Here is a 13298-nt window from a genome sequence, read left to right on the forward strand (position 1 = left end):
CTGGATGCTGGTATGATTTCTATTGACCAGGAAAAAGCTTTTGATCTGGTTGAAAACCAGTATTTGTGGCACAGCGCGGTCTTGTGGGACTTTGGTTCAGCTCTGGTTTCATTGCTATGGTCAGAGTACTCTATGGTGACACTGAAAGTGTTCTGAAAGTTAACGATGGCTTGAGTGCTCTTTTCCTGGTGTGTAGGGGGATCAGACCGAGCTGCTCTTTATCAGGTATGTTGAACACAATTGAGCTGTTTTTATTGCATTAGGAATACGATTGAAGCGGTAATTATCGTTAGATACCCAACCAGTTTGTCTCTCAGCCTATGCTGATTTGTCTTTATTGTGGTGAAAAATCAAGAAGTAGACTGATTTCTGTGGTTTATCTTCAGAGAGAAATTAGGCAAAAGGTTGTGCATTGCAGATAGGGATCTGGTCTGAGGTGAAACTGTCTTTGCTGGAAATTATTATTAGTAATATGGTTTCCTCTGCTCTGTGGCATCAGTTGGCATGTTTAGAGTCACCTTGTGAAAATCCTTGTAAATTTTTTTCTGGGATAGAGTGTACTGTGCCGTACACTAACGGTGTGTAGAGTCGCTCCTATGGATTTGTTGCATTATAAAGCTGTCGGGATGTGTTTACTACCGCTGGTTATATTTTGGTGTTTAAGTACAATAAACCGCAAAGTGGGACATTTTCTTTCGGTCAGGCTAAGATGGCAATTTTACTAAGTAGGAGGCATAAACTTCACAGTGATCAAGGTGATTGTAATGATGGGTTAAGGGATTGAAGCAGGCATAGATGATGAGACTTGTGTCTTTAATGAAGGGAAATACAGGTAGATAATACCAACATGCTATAAAGCCTGGCACAAGTTCTAATTAGAATTAACAACTGACTTGCAAAACAAGAACAAGAGAAAAGCCTTAAAGAAGTCTTAACAAGGTACAGGGAATAGCAACACAGGTAACCCGACTGGAAACAAAGTAACGTTGCCCTGAAGAGTAACATAAGCCAATGGACTATAAAGGAAACCTAAGACAAATAGACAGGTGTGTGTGTAGTAGTCCAGAGATCAACAGAAGGGCGTCGGGCTGGCAATGTCCGTGAATCCAAGGAAACAGAGGAAATAGAGATGACAGGAAGGGGTGGCTGGTGGTCAAAAGCCGGGGATTTCGATCTCGGAAGCCATCGGGGGGGCGTCAAACAGGACACAGGTGTGATGTTGATGTAGTCAGAATCTTTAACAGGCTTTTGAATCCAGAATTTAGCTGAATTTTGAATTTTTCTCTGGTGAAGGATAGTGGGTTTAATTTAAATTGTATTTTAGTTTGATTAAATTTTTGTTGGTTTCAGATTGAGATGTGGATTGAGATTGATGGTTTAAAATAAAGATTTAGAAAAACTTGAACCCTGTCACTGTCTCTCTCCCTCTTTCTCAATTAAATTCCATTTTCAATAAAAAATGCTTTATTGGCATAATGTAACAATGTACACATTGCCTAAGGGTACTCTGAGAATAATTATACCGTACTTTTCTTCTTTCTTTCCTTCTATCTCTCTCCTTACCCCCTATATCCTATAAGTTTCATGAGCACGGGGCCTACCTGGTGGACAGTCTGTGGGGTGTAGCAGACTCCGAACTAAGGGACTGGGAAACCATGACATCACTACTGCTACAGGAGGCTGGCCAGGAACAAGGTACGAAGCACTGGGTGTTATTTTCAGAAGAAATTGTTTGTTTAACCTACACCAAAATCTGATATTTTGCATAGCTTGTTCTCCATCTTGATTTGTTATTTTTCTTTCTTTTTTCATAGGTTGTTAATTTGATAATGTCATATGTAAAGCTCTTTTCTCACACCTGAGGCCTTGCGATGACATAAGGCAACAATCCTCTCGTCTCCTTCCCACCTATTCATCTTCACTCTCCCTCATTGCATCTCTATTTCAAACTTTCTATCCCTTGCTTTCTCCATTGGTCTTTCACCCACCTCTCTCTCACCATCCCTGCGTGTCTCAGGTCTTTTGGACGAGGAGGAGGGGGCGTTGATCGAGCTGATGATGTGCGCTGTCAGACAGGCTGCAGAGGGGCACCCGCCTGTGGGAAGAGCGCAGGGCAAGAAGGTGAGCGCCCACCCACACGGCAGCACAAAACCATATGCCGGGAGAAAAGACGGCAGGGTCGGCCCAATTGCATTGACGGGGTCAACTGTGTGTTTGTGTAGATCCTGAGCATGAAAGACAAGAAGGCCCAAGCCCAGGACAAAGGGCGCCTCACCACCCACTTCATCACCCTGCTGCCCCAGCTGTTGGCCAAGGTAGTTCATAATAACTTCACATGGCTATATGATTACATTCAAGGTGTATGTAGGTGCATACAAAGAATGTAAGGGCACTATTGGAAATATTTGCCCTATTATAACTAGAAGAATGTTTTAAGGTGCACCAATCTAAATGTATATTTTCCAAGACCCATCGGAAACATCTTTTGGGGGATAATAGAGTGAGATGAATGCAGTGTATCCTGGTTGATAACACTGAATGATTATCCACTAGAAAGGGACTGCCACTATGTGTTTTATTCCAAACTCCTGACTATGGTTGAATAGTTTTTTATACATTTGGGGTTGGTGACTTTCCTATCAGGATGGAAATCAGCAGGAAATCTGGAATCTCCAATACAGTGAACTTGGTTTGGACATTGTCATGTCTTTATTTTTTGTGTTCTGTATTCAGAACTTGAAAATATGAAATGACTATGGGATAAAAGTATATTCTCCCCATTTTAGAGTGGCAAAGGTACAGTGGGAAGAACAAGTTTTTGATACACTGCCGATTTTGCAGGTTTTCCTACTTACAAAGCATGTAGAGGTCTGTAATTTTTATCATAGGGACACTTCAACTGTGAGAGACGGAATCTAAAACAGAAATCCAGAAAATCACATTGTAAATAATATTGCATGACATAAGTATTTGATCACCTACCAACCAGCAAGAATTCCGGCTCTCACAGACCTGTTAGTTTGCCTTTAAGAAGCCCTCCTGTTCTCCACTCATTACCTGTGTTAACTGCACCTGTTTGAACTTGTTACTTGTATAAAAGACACCTGTCCACACACTCAATCAAACAGACTCTAACCTCTCCCCAATGGCCAAGACAAGAAAGCTGTGTAAGGACATCAGGGATAAATTTGTAGACCTGCACAAGGCTGGGAAGGGCTACAGGACAATAGGCAAGCAGCTTGGTGAGAAGGCAACAACTGTTGGCGCAATTATTAGAAAATGGAAGAAGTTCAAGATGACGGTCAATCTCCCTTGGTCTGGGGCTCCATGCATGATCTCACCTCATGGGGCATCAATGATAATGAGGAAGGTGAGGGATCAGCCCAGAACTACATGGCAGGACCTGGTGAATGACCTGAAGAGAGCTGGGACCACAGTCTCAAAGAAAACCATTAGTAACACACTACGCCGCCTTGGATTAAAATCCTGCAGCGCACACAAGGTCCCCCTGCTCAAGCCAGCGCATGTCCAGGCCTGTCTGAAGTTTGCCAATGACCATCTGGATGGTCCAGAAGAGGAATGGGAGAAGGTCATGTGGTTTGATGAGACAAAAATAGAGCTTTTTGGTCTAAACTCCACTCGCCGTGTTTGGAGGAATTAGAAGGATGAGTACAACCCCAAGAACACCATTCCAACCGTGAAGCATGGAGGTGGAAATATCATTCTTTGGGGAAGCTTTTCTGCAAAGGGGACAGGACGACTGCACCGTAATGTAGGGAGGATGGATGGGGCCATGTATCGCGAGATCTTGGCCAACAACCTCCTTCCCTCAGTAAGAGCATTGAATATGGGTCATGGCTTCCAGCATGACAACGACCCGAAACACACAGCCAGGGCAACTAAGGAGTGGCTCCGTAAGAAGCATCTCAAGGTCCTGGAGTGGCCTAGCCAGTCTTCAGACCTGAACCCAATAGAAAATCTTTGGAGGGAGTTGGATGTCCGTATTGCCCAGCGACAATCACGAAACCTGAAGAATCTGGAGAAACCTGAAGAATCTGTAATTGCAAACAAAGGTTTCTGTACCAAATATTAAGTTCTGCTTTTCTGATATATCAAATACTTATGTTATGCAATATAATGCAAATTAATTACTTAAGAATCATGCAATGTGATTTTCTGGATTTATTTTTTTTGATTCCGTCACTCACAGTTGAAGAGTACCTATGATAAAAATGAGTGTATCAAAAACTGGTTCTCCCCACTGTTATTGTACATTTGGCCTCATGGCTGTTTCTTATTAGGCAGGTATGTTTGCATTAAGAAAGCAGTCTTTGATTCTAGGATTTGCTTTTGGAGTGTGTAGCTTGTGTCTGACAAAATATGGACCAAAGGGGCAATTGAAGTCAAGCTAGCTTTTATTAAGATAAAACACAAAATATACACAAAAGGTTTGGTGTCCTGAAATGAACAGTTTGGTACATTAAGAATACAAATGAAAGAAGTGGTTAGCTCAGAAATGACAAATCACTTGGTAGACCAAGGAAGACCTTTGGTCTACCAAGTGATTGAAAAACCAAAGAATGATCACCATGACGAAGAATTAAAAGAAAGTAAATGGGTGGGATACTGTGTGTAAAATAGGGCTTCAACAACTAATTGACAATGTCAATAACGTCTATAATATTAATTAGTTTGCAACAAATGTAATTTTGCATTAGTTGGATCTATGTGGGTTACAGCATTAAAAAAAGTGAACTAAAGATTGAAAGAATTGTGACTGATGTGTACTCAGTAGTGAGACATGTAAAACTCTAGTCTTTTGAACTTTAGAAGATTGAAGAGGGCTCAGCACAAACATCAATCTAAAACAACTGTGCCATTTTCTGCTTCTGCAGGTATAGACCTGGGGAAGGTTATAAATAATTGCTAATGCAATGAACAAAGTGGGCAAAGTGGGCTCCATCATTGTGCAATAAAATTAGTTTGGAAGCACTAAGACTCCTCCAAGAGCTGGCCCAGCAGCCAAAATAAGTAACTGGGCCAGAAGGTTCTTGATAAGTGAGAAACCACTCCTGAGTAATAGGGATATGACATGTCACCTGAAGGACTCTGAATGCAAGAGGACAAATATGAATATTGAATACTTTCCAAAGGGTCTGTAGAGAGAGAGGAAGAGCACCGACACTCAGCCAAGTCTGGAGCTTAGACCGCTACACCAATATCTAAATGGTTAATCTTATATGAATGAAGATATCTGAGATACCATTCAGCACTTAATTAACCCCAAATATATAATTTCAAATACAAAGAGCTTGATCTTATCTGGTTTAGATATCTATGTTTCAGATGTAATTTTGTATTTGTTGATTATTTGACGTTTTATTTCTTCATAGGAAGTTGGTAATACCATTTTATCCCTGCTTCTTAATATTTCGGCTTGATTTGTCATTGTCACCACTGCACACAGTACTCAGCGGATGTGGAGAAAGTGACCAAACTCCTGAAGGCTCCCCTGCATTTTGACCTGGAGACCTACAGCAGCACTGGCAGACTGGAAAAGGTAGGAGAGTGAGGTAGCGCAGAGAAAAAGAACTAGCACTCTTTATACCTGCTCCCTCTGCAGGGCTCCAAACTGCGACTAAAATGGTCGCATTTGCGACCAAATATATTTATTTGCGAGTGAAATTTCTGCCAAGGTCGCCATTGGCGACAATACAAATTTACTCCCTTTGATTGTAAACTTTGCATCCTACGTGCATGTTTTATAACCAGTAGCCTATCGCTTCATTTGTTTTGTTAACGTCTTTAATTTGTACATAGTCTGGCCCCCTTCCACTATGGCGAAAACGAAAACATTTCTTGACCAACCGCCAAGCCTCATTAGCCGGTTGAAACCGGTTAACCGATTAGTTTAAAATATGCTCTATTTGAAATAACAGCCATTGCGAGCCGCGCCTTCAATTTCCGCTCTGTTTGCGCCTCTTATATGCTATTGTCTATGGCAGTGGCTCCCAACCTTTTTCAGTTACTGTACCCCCAAAAAGAATTTGCACTGCTTGGAGTACCCCTGAAGTGTACCCCCTCTTGTTCATTTCACTAGTAAGTCTATGGTGTCATGAGTGTTTTCAAGTACCCCCTGTGGAAAGGCCAAGTACCCCCAGGGGTCCTAGTACCCCTGGTTGGGAACCACTGGTCTATGGTTTGCAATGAGACATTTTAATTGTTTATTAATAAACAAGTGTTTTCTGTCGGCTGCAAAGATTAGGTTGACGATAGCCTACTGGCTTGCGAGCTTTGCAGTAGGCTAGTGAACGCGCAAGAGAGAAATGCATATTTCCTACGGATTAGGATAGATCGATAGAGATATATATATATTTTTGTTTTTGGATAGTTCTGTTTAGAAACAGCTTTCTGTAGATAATAGATATATTTCACATTTTTCAGGCCTGTGAGGCGAGTAGGCTACGGTTCGGTTCATGATGATATAATCTCCAGTTCATGCGCCGTAGCCTTATGTTGTGATTATTTATTCGTCTGCTATATTAATGTTTTGTATCTAGTTGAGATAATACTTGTCCTACCAATTTCGGCTGCTCAGTGTGAACGTGGTTTTTCAGCTCAAAACAGGATCAAATCTAAAGTACGCAATTCACTCCATGTGTCAACCTTGGAAGATTTGATCAGGATCAGCACTGAAGGCCCATCACTTAAACAGTTTGATCCTGAACCATGTGTCAAACGCTGGCTTTCTACAAAAAAGAAGAGGAGACGGCCAAACTACACTCAGTGGCCAAGTGATATGGACATAATCATGGTCAGTGGCAGTGACACTGGCTCAGATTCTGCGTAAAAAAATTTCATTTGACTGTATATAGTTCATAAGTCGGAAGAGGAGAGACATGCACACAACAAGGTGAATAAAAGTATGTGCATTGTTATGTGGCTCTTAGAAAAATTATTTGGCGCCTGTTTTTTCCCCCCATAGGAGCCAATGGCTCCTTAATTGATTTTTTTGTTTGGAGCCCTGCTCTGTAGGCAAGATTGTAATATTACACAACAGTGTGATGGAAATTCCATCGATAGGAACTCTTAAAGGAGTAAGTACAGAGACAATTCTCTTGGCCTAATTAGCAGTTTATTTGCAAATAGAGAAATGCGTCAAAAGCTTACAAAATAACCCTCTGAGGAATCTGAGTTAAATACATGAACAGTCAGTATTTAATACAGTTAAAATGGGTGTGGTAAGATGCTGTCCTATGTCAATAAAACACATTCCCTTTGTTCTATCACTACCTACGTTTCACCCAAGGGACAGACTGTCATCTGGACAAACAGATTTAGAGTAACCCTATAATCGGCTGATACCAGTCGATGATGCCCCCTAAACAAATACCAGATCCCCAATCCCACATTAATTTTGTTATCTAAACATGGGGACTCAATACTTTAATCAGTAAGAATACATCAGTTCAAGAAATATCCATAACAATCCTTCCCCTTGATACCAAATCAACCCTTGGTATCAGTCCTTAAACAATTTACTCATTAGGATGTAGACTGCAACAAAACAGTACTCTTTAACAACATGACCCTGTTGATATCATTACCCTAATGATTAGTAATAGTAATAATAAGTAATTTCAGGTGACACATATATAATGACAGTATGGGATAAGTTGCATCGACACTTGGGTGTGTAAACACCAATCACTGAATACATCCTTCAATTTATTACTGGTACAAAGTCCTCTCATGCATATTACTTGATTCACTGAAAAGTCATTTCGTGGTTCCAATAAGATGTACTTCCAAAGTCATCGCAAATGTTCTGCTCCTCCAAATGGCTGGCAGACAGTTATGAACCATTTCTTGGCAGACCGATGTAACAGAACGTAAAAGTCAGAAGTATATTCCAAGGTGTTGTCCTTCATAGTTCAAATGCAGGTTACGATGACACCGCTCTAATCGTCTCCATTCTAGCTGCTTTATCAGCCAGGTCAGAAGAATCTGTGTGCTCTCCTTTGTGAATGCCAAGATGACCAGTTTTATCTAAGGGCTCTATAGCTGCAGGCCGGGTCGGAAGTGATGGTTACTAGCACCAAAAACTCACTTTTCTCTCAGTGACTTCATTTCACCGTGCCTAATTTGTTAAACACCGAAACCCTCCTGTAGCGTGGGTGGTGTCGACTCCAGGTTCCTCTCTCAGCTACCTGGAGAGCAGATGAGGTGTACCTGGTATGGACCCAACCAGCGTGGCATGATGTTGTGCAGTTGGTCTTCCACGCCCCAGTAAACATTGTCCAGAACTGGAGCCTTTCTTAGCTCCCTCCGTCGGTTGGAGATTGCCTTCTTCATCTCGAGGCAGAATCATCAGGACTAGAATTAGTCCAGCTGTCAGGAACCAGGCATTACTATAGACTCCCTGCACCCTGGGGAGTAGAATCTGCTTGCAGCTGTGGGACACTCCGTGTGTGTGTGATACATCTTATCTCAGCCCACCTCACAATTGTGCTTCAAGCCAAACTCATTCTCTCTCGGCTCCAACCAGTCCTTTACCACTGAATCGCTTTCAAGTGTCCTGTACTTCAATCAATCAATCAATCAATCAAAATGTATTTATAAAGCACTTTTTACAACAGCAGTTGTCACAAAGTGCTTTACAGAGACACCCGGCCTTAAACCCCAAGGAGCAAACAACAGTAGTGTTGAATTTCAGTGGCTAGGAAAAACTCCCTAAGAAGGTCGAATTTTAGGAAGAGGACCCAGGCTCAGAGGGGTGACCAGTCCTCTTCTGGTTGTGTCGGGTGAGATATTAAGAGTCCAATTGGAATAATAAATACATTTCTCTGGGCTAAATCCAGAGTATATTTGATTTTAGACTAGGTCAGAAGTATGACCAGGTGGACAAGGACAGGAACAGCAACGGTCCCCCCAAACCAGGTAATCCGCAGGTGTGGACCAGGACCTCATCTCCTTCTAAAATTTAAAACTGGAGGAAACTGAGAAAAGTTAGTAATACATCCCTCATGTCCCCCAGCACAATAATATAGCAGCGTAACACCTTGGAAACTGAGACGGGGGGGTCCGGTGACACTGTGGCCCTACCCGGGGGAGGCCCCGGACAGGGCCCAACAGGCAGGAAATCAATCCAACCACATTGCCAGGCATCAACCAAAGGGACACCCACCAACCGCAACCCCCCTGAATGAGGGGCGAGTATTGCTAGCAGCGTACAGCCCAACTGCACAAGTGCGCAATAGAGAGTCAACAACAAGCCAGTGACTCTTCCCCCGAAGGGCATTGGAGGGAGGGCATCCCAGTGGCGATGAGAGCCCACTTGGCAAGACAGCAAGGGTGGACAGTATCAAGCCTACTGGTCACCTTCACGCCCCCGGGCCAGGCTACACCTAATTATAAACCGTTCTGTAGAGATGAGTTTTTAGTAGACACTTGAAAGTTTGCACTGAGTTTGCATTTCTAACCTTAATTGGCAGATCATTCCACAGGAGTGGAGCTCTATGAGAAAAGGCCCTGCCGCCAACTGTTTGTTTAGAAATTCTAGGTACAATTAAAAGGCCTGCATCTTGCGATCTAAGGTTACGTGTAGGTATGTATGGCTGGATCATTTCAGCAAGGTAAGTAGGAGCAAGTCCATGTATTGATTTATAGGTTAAGAGTAAAACCTTAAAATCAGCCCTAACCCTAACAGGCAGCCAATGTAAGGATGCCAGGACAGGAGTAATGTGTTCAAATTTTTTTGTTCTAGTTAGGATTCTAGCAGCTGTGTGCAGCACTAATTGAAGTTTATTTATTAATTTGTCTGGATAACCAGAGAGAAGAGCATTGCAGTAATCTAATCTAGAAGTAACGAAAGCATGGATTAATTTTTCTGCATCAGTTTTTGATAGAAAGTTTCTAATTTTTGCAATGTTTCGAAGATGAAAATAAGCAACTCTTGAGACATATTTTATATGTTCTTCAAAGGAGAGGTCAGGGTCAAGGGTAACGCCAAGGTTTTTTACAGTTTTTTGGGATACGACCATGCAGCCGTCAAGGTTCACAGTGAGATCTGCTAACAACGCTCTTTGTTTTTTGGGTCCTAATAGGAGCATTTCTGTTTTATTTGAGTTTAAGAGCAAGAAATTCTCTGTCATCCACTTCCTAATATCTGAAACGCATGCTTCCAAAATAGCTAATTTAGGGGCTTCTCCATGCTTCATTGAAATATATAACTGTGTGTCATCAGCATAACAGTGAAAGTTAATATTGTGATTTCGGATTACATCGCCCAGAGGGAGCATGTATAGTGAGAAAAGTAATGGGCCCAGAACCGAGCCTTGAGGAACTCCAAAGCATACCTTTGACTTGTCAGAGGATATGCCATCCACACTAACGAACTGATATCTTTCAGATAAATAAGATTTAAACCAGGCTAGAACATGTCCACGTAGCCCAATATTGGTTTCCAGTCTCTCTAAGAGAAGGGAGTGATCAATAGTGTCAAAAGCAGCACTAAGATCAAAAAGCAACAGGACGGATGCGGAACCTTTGTCTGAGGCCATTAGAAGGTAATTTGTTACCTTCACGAGTGCAGTCTCAGTACTATGATGGGATCTAAAACCGGACTGGAATATTTCATAAATGTTTTTTGTCTTTAGGAAGGCATTCAGTTGTTGGGAAACACATTTTTCTAAGATTTTTGAGAGGAACGGGAGGTTCGATATTGGCCTATAATTGTTTAATATGTCGGGATCTAGATTAGATTTTTTTTAGAAGAGGCTTAATTTCCGCAGTTTTTAGTGAGTTTGGTACGCATCCGGAGGAAAGGGAGCAATTTATTATGTTCAGCATTGGCTGACCTAGAACAGGAAATAACTCCTTAAGTAATTTTGTAGGAATCGGGTCTAGCTGAGAGTTTGTGGGTTTAGAACTCATTACAAATTTTGTAAATGTGTTGAGCGATACGGTATCAAAAAATTCAAGTGTCCCCATTGACACCTGATCAGGGAGGTTCCGGAAATTTTTTGGACAACTGAGATTTTTAGGACCATAACTATTTAAGGATTCAGTTATTTGTTTTCTAATGGTGACGATATTTTCATCAAAGTAGTTCATGTATTCATTACAACTAAAGTGAAGACCCACTTCACTTGCTAAGCTTTGCTTTTTTGTTAACTTTGCAACTGTATCAAAGAGAAATTTTGGATTGTTTTTGTTCGCCTCAATCAGGTTGGAGAAATAAGCTGATCGAGCAGACGTGAGTGATTTTCGGTATTGTACTGTACTGTCTATCCAGGCTAGTCTAAATACTTCCAACTTGGTGGATCGCCACTTTCGCTCCAATTTTCTGGAGGCTTGCTTAAGTGCTCTAGTATTGTCGGTGTACCAAGGAGCAAGTTTCTTGTTGCGTATTTCTTTAGTTTTTAGTGGTGCAACTATGTCTAATGTATTTCGCAGTATTGAGTTTAGTTCTTCGATTTGATCGTTAACAGATTTATTTACTCTGTCATTAATGAGCGAACTAGTAAGAATATCAAGGAATTTATTTGTAATCTGAGAATTTATAGTACGGCTTTTGAAACTCATTGTTTGGGGGGCAAGTGGATTTCTTGTTTTAACGGTAAATGTAATAAGACAGTGATCCGATAATCCAGGATTTTGGGGGTAAATTATTAAATCTACAATATCTATTTCTCGTGACAGGACTAAATCTAAGGTATGATTGTGGCAATGTGTTGGACCTGAGACATGTTGGATGAATCCCATTGAGTCAATTATGGCTTGAAAGGCTTTTTGAAGAGGATCATTGGGGTTTTCCATATGGATATTGAAATCGCCAAAAAAAAACTACAAGGTTAGACAAGAATTCTGGAAACTCATTGAGGAACAATGTGTATGGCCCGGGGGGCCTATAAATAGTAGCTATGTAAAATGATTTATCGGCCTGGTTAACTTTCATGAGTAAAACTTCGAAAGAATGAAACTCTGTGATATGTTTGAGAGTAAGTTTATATTTACTGTCATAAATATTAGCGACACCCCCTCCTTTTCGGGACGCACGAGGGATATGATCACTAGTATAGCCAGGAGGAGAGGCCTCATTTAAGGCAGTGAATTCATTAGGCTTTAGCCACGTTTCACATAAACCAATAGCATCTAGTTTATGATCAGAGATTAATTCATTTACTGCAACTGCCTTTGGAGCAAGAGATCTATTATTTAGGAGTCCCATTTTGAGATGCGAAGTGATACAATTATTTTTATTTTTGACCGAGGTGGAGGAAGGCTTTATCTTAATAAGGATGTTTTTGTTAGCACTACCTTGTTTAACTTTTCTCAGCCTGGAACAAGTCACAGTGACAATAGGTAAAGCTGTACTAACTACTCTGGCTATGCTATTGACAGACTCCACTATGCTAGCAGGCTGGCTAACAGCCTGCAGCCTGACCTGCACCATATCTCATGTTAAAGCTATAGGAGTGAGACTCCTGTCAATGTTCCTAGACAAAAGAAGAGCACCACTCCAGCTAGGATGGAGTCCGTCGCTCCTCAGCAGATCAGGCCTGGCCCTATTTCTGGGAGAGTCCCAAAAAGAAGGCCAGTTGTCTACAAACTCTACCTCCTGCGACGGGCAGAACTCCGTTTTCAGCCAGCGATTGAGTTGCCCAAGTCTGCTGTAGAGCTCGTCACCACCCCTAGCTGGGAGGGGGCCAGAGACAATTACTCGATGCCGACACATCTTTCTAGCTAATTTACACGCTGATGCTATGTTCTGCTTCGTAACCTCTGACTGTTTCATCCTAACATCGTTGGTGCCAACGTGGATAACAATATCTCTGTACTCTCTATACTTGCCAGTTTTAGACTTCGCTAGCACCAACCCCAGATTTGCGGCTACGTCGGTGGCTCTGCCCCCCGGTAAACAATGTACGATCGCCGGCTGATTCTCTGAATTCTGAATTCTACTTGTCAGTGAATTCTCCTTGAGAAGATTAGTTGCAACTGCACAGTACACAATCAGAAAAATTTCCATTACATTAGTTTGTTGCTTATTGTTAATGCGTTAGAACACAGTCCTACCAAACACTTAAACTTGTATACCTGTATATCCAATGTCTTTCTACTCCGTTTCCTAAATAGATTAGAACGGTTGTAAACAGTAACAGTATAGCGGAAACATTAACATTTCTGGTGACTCTGTTCTGCTATTGTGGAAAAATAACAATTTCCCTTTTTTCCATAGTTGGTTTAACAAACAAAAAACAAAAACTACAAGAACAGAAGAACACAAATTCTCA

General features: G+C 41.5%; 1 protein-coding gene across 2 annotated transcripts in view; it reads left to right on the plus strand.

Annotated features, from left to right (window-relative positions):
* Nucleotides 1-13298, plus strand: part of LOC105029028 (cohesin subunit SA-3) — a 93050-nt gene that overhangs the window by 12708 nt on the left and 67044 nt on the right. For both annotated transcript variants that reach the window (XM_020044840.2, XM_029119341.2), the window contains exons 14-17: nt 1581-1695; nt 2018-2121; nt 2223-2315; nt 5468-5560. In XM_020044840.2, coding sequence (XP_019900399.1) covers nt 1581-1695; nt 2018-2121; nt 2223-2315; nt 5468-5560 — 405 coding nt within the window. The remainder of the gene's footprint in view (nt 1-1580; nt 1696-2017; nt 2122-2222; nt 2316-5467; nt 5561-13298) is intronic.

This window comes from Esox lucius, chromosome 4 (genome assembly GCF_011004845.1).
Source record: "Esox lucius isolate fEsoLuc1 chromosome 4, fEsoLuc1.pri, whole genome shotgun sequence".
Classification (NCBI taxonomy): domain Eukaryota; kingdom Metazoa; phylum Chordata; class Actinopteri; order Esociformes; family Esocidae; genus Esox; species Esox lucius.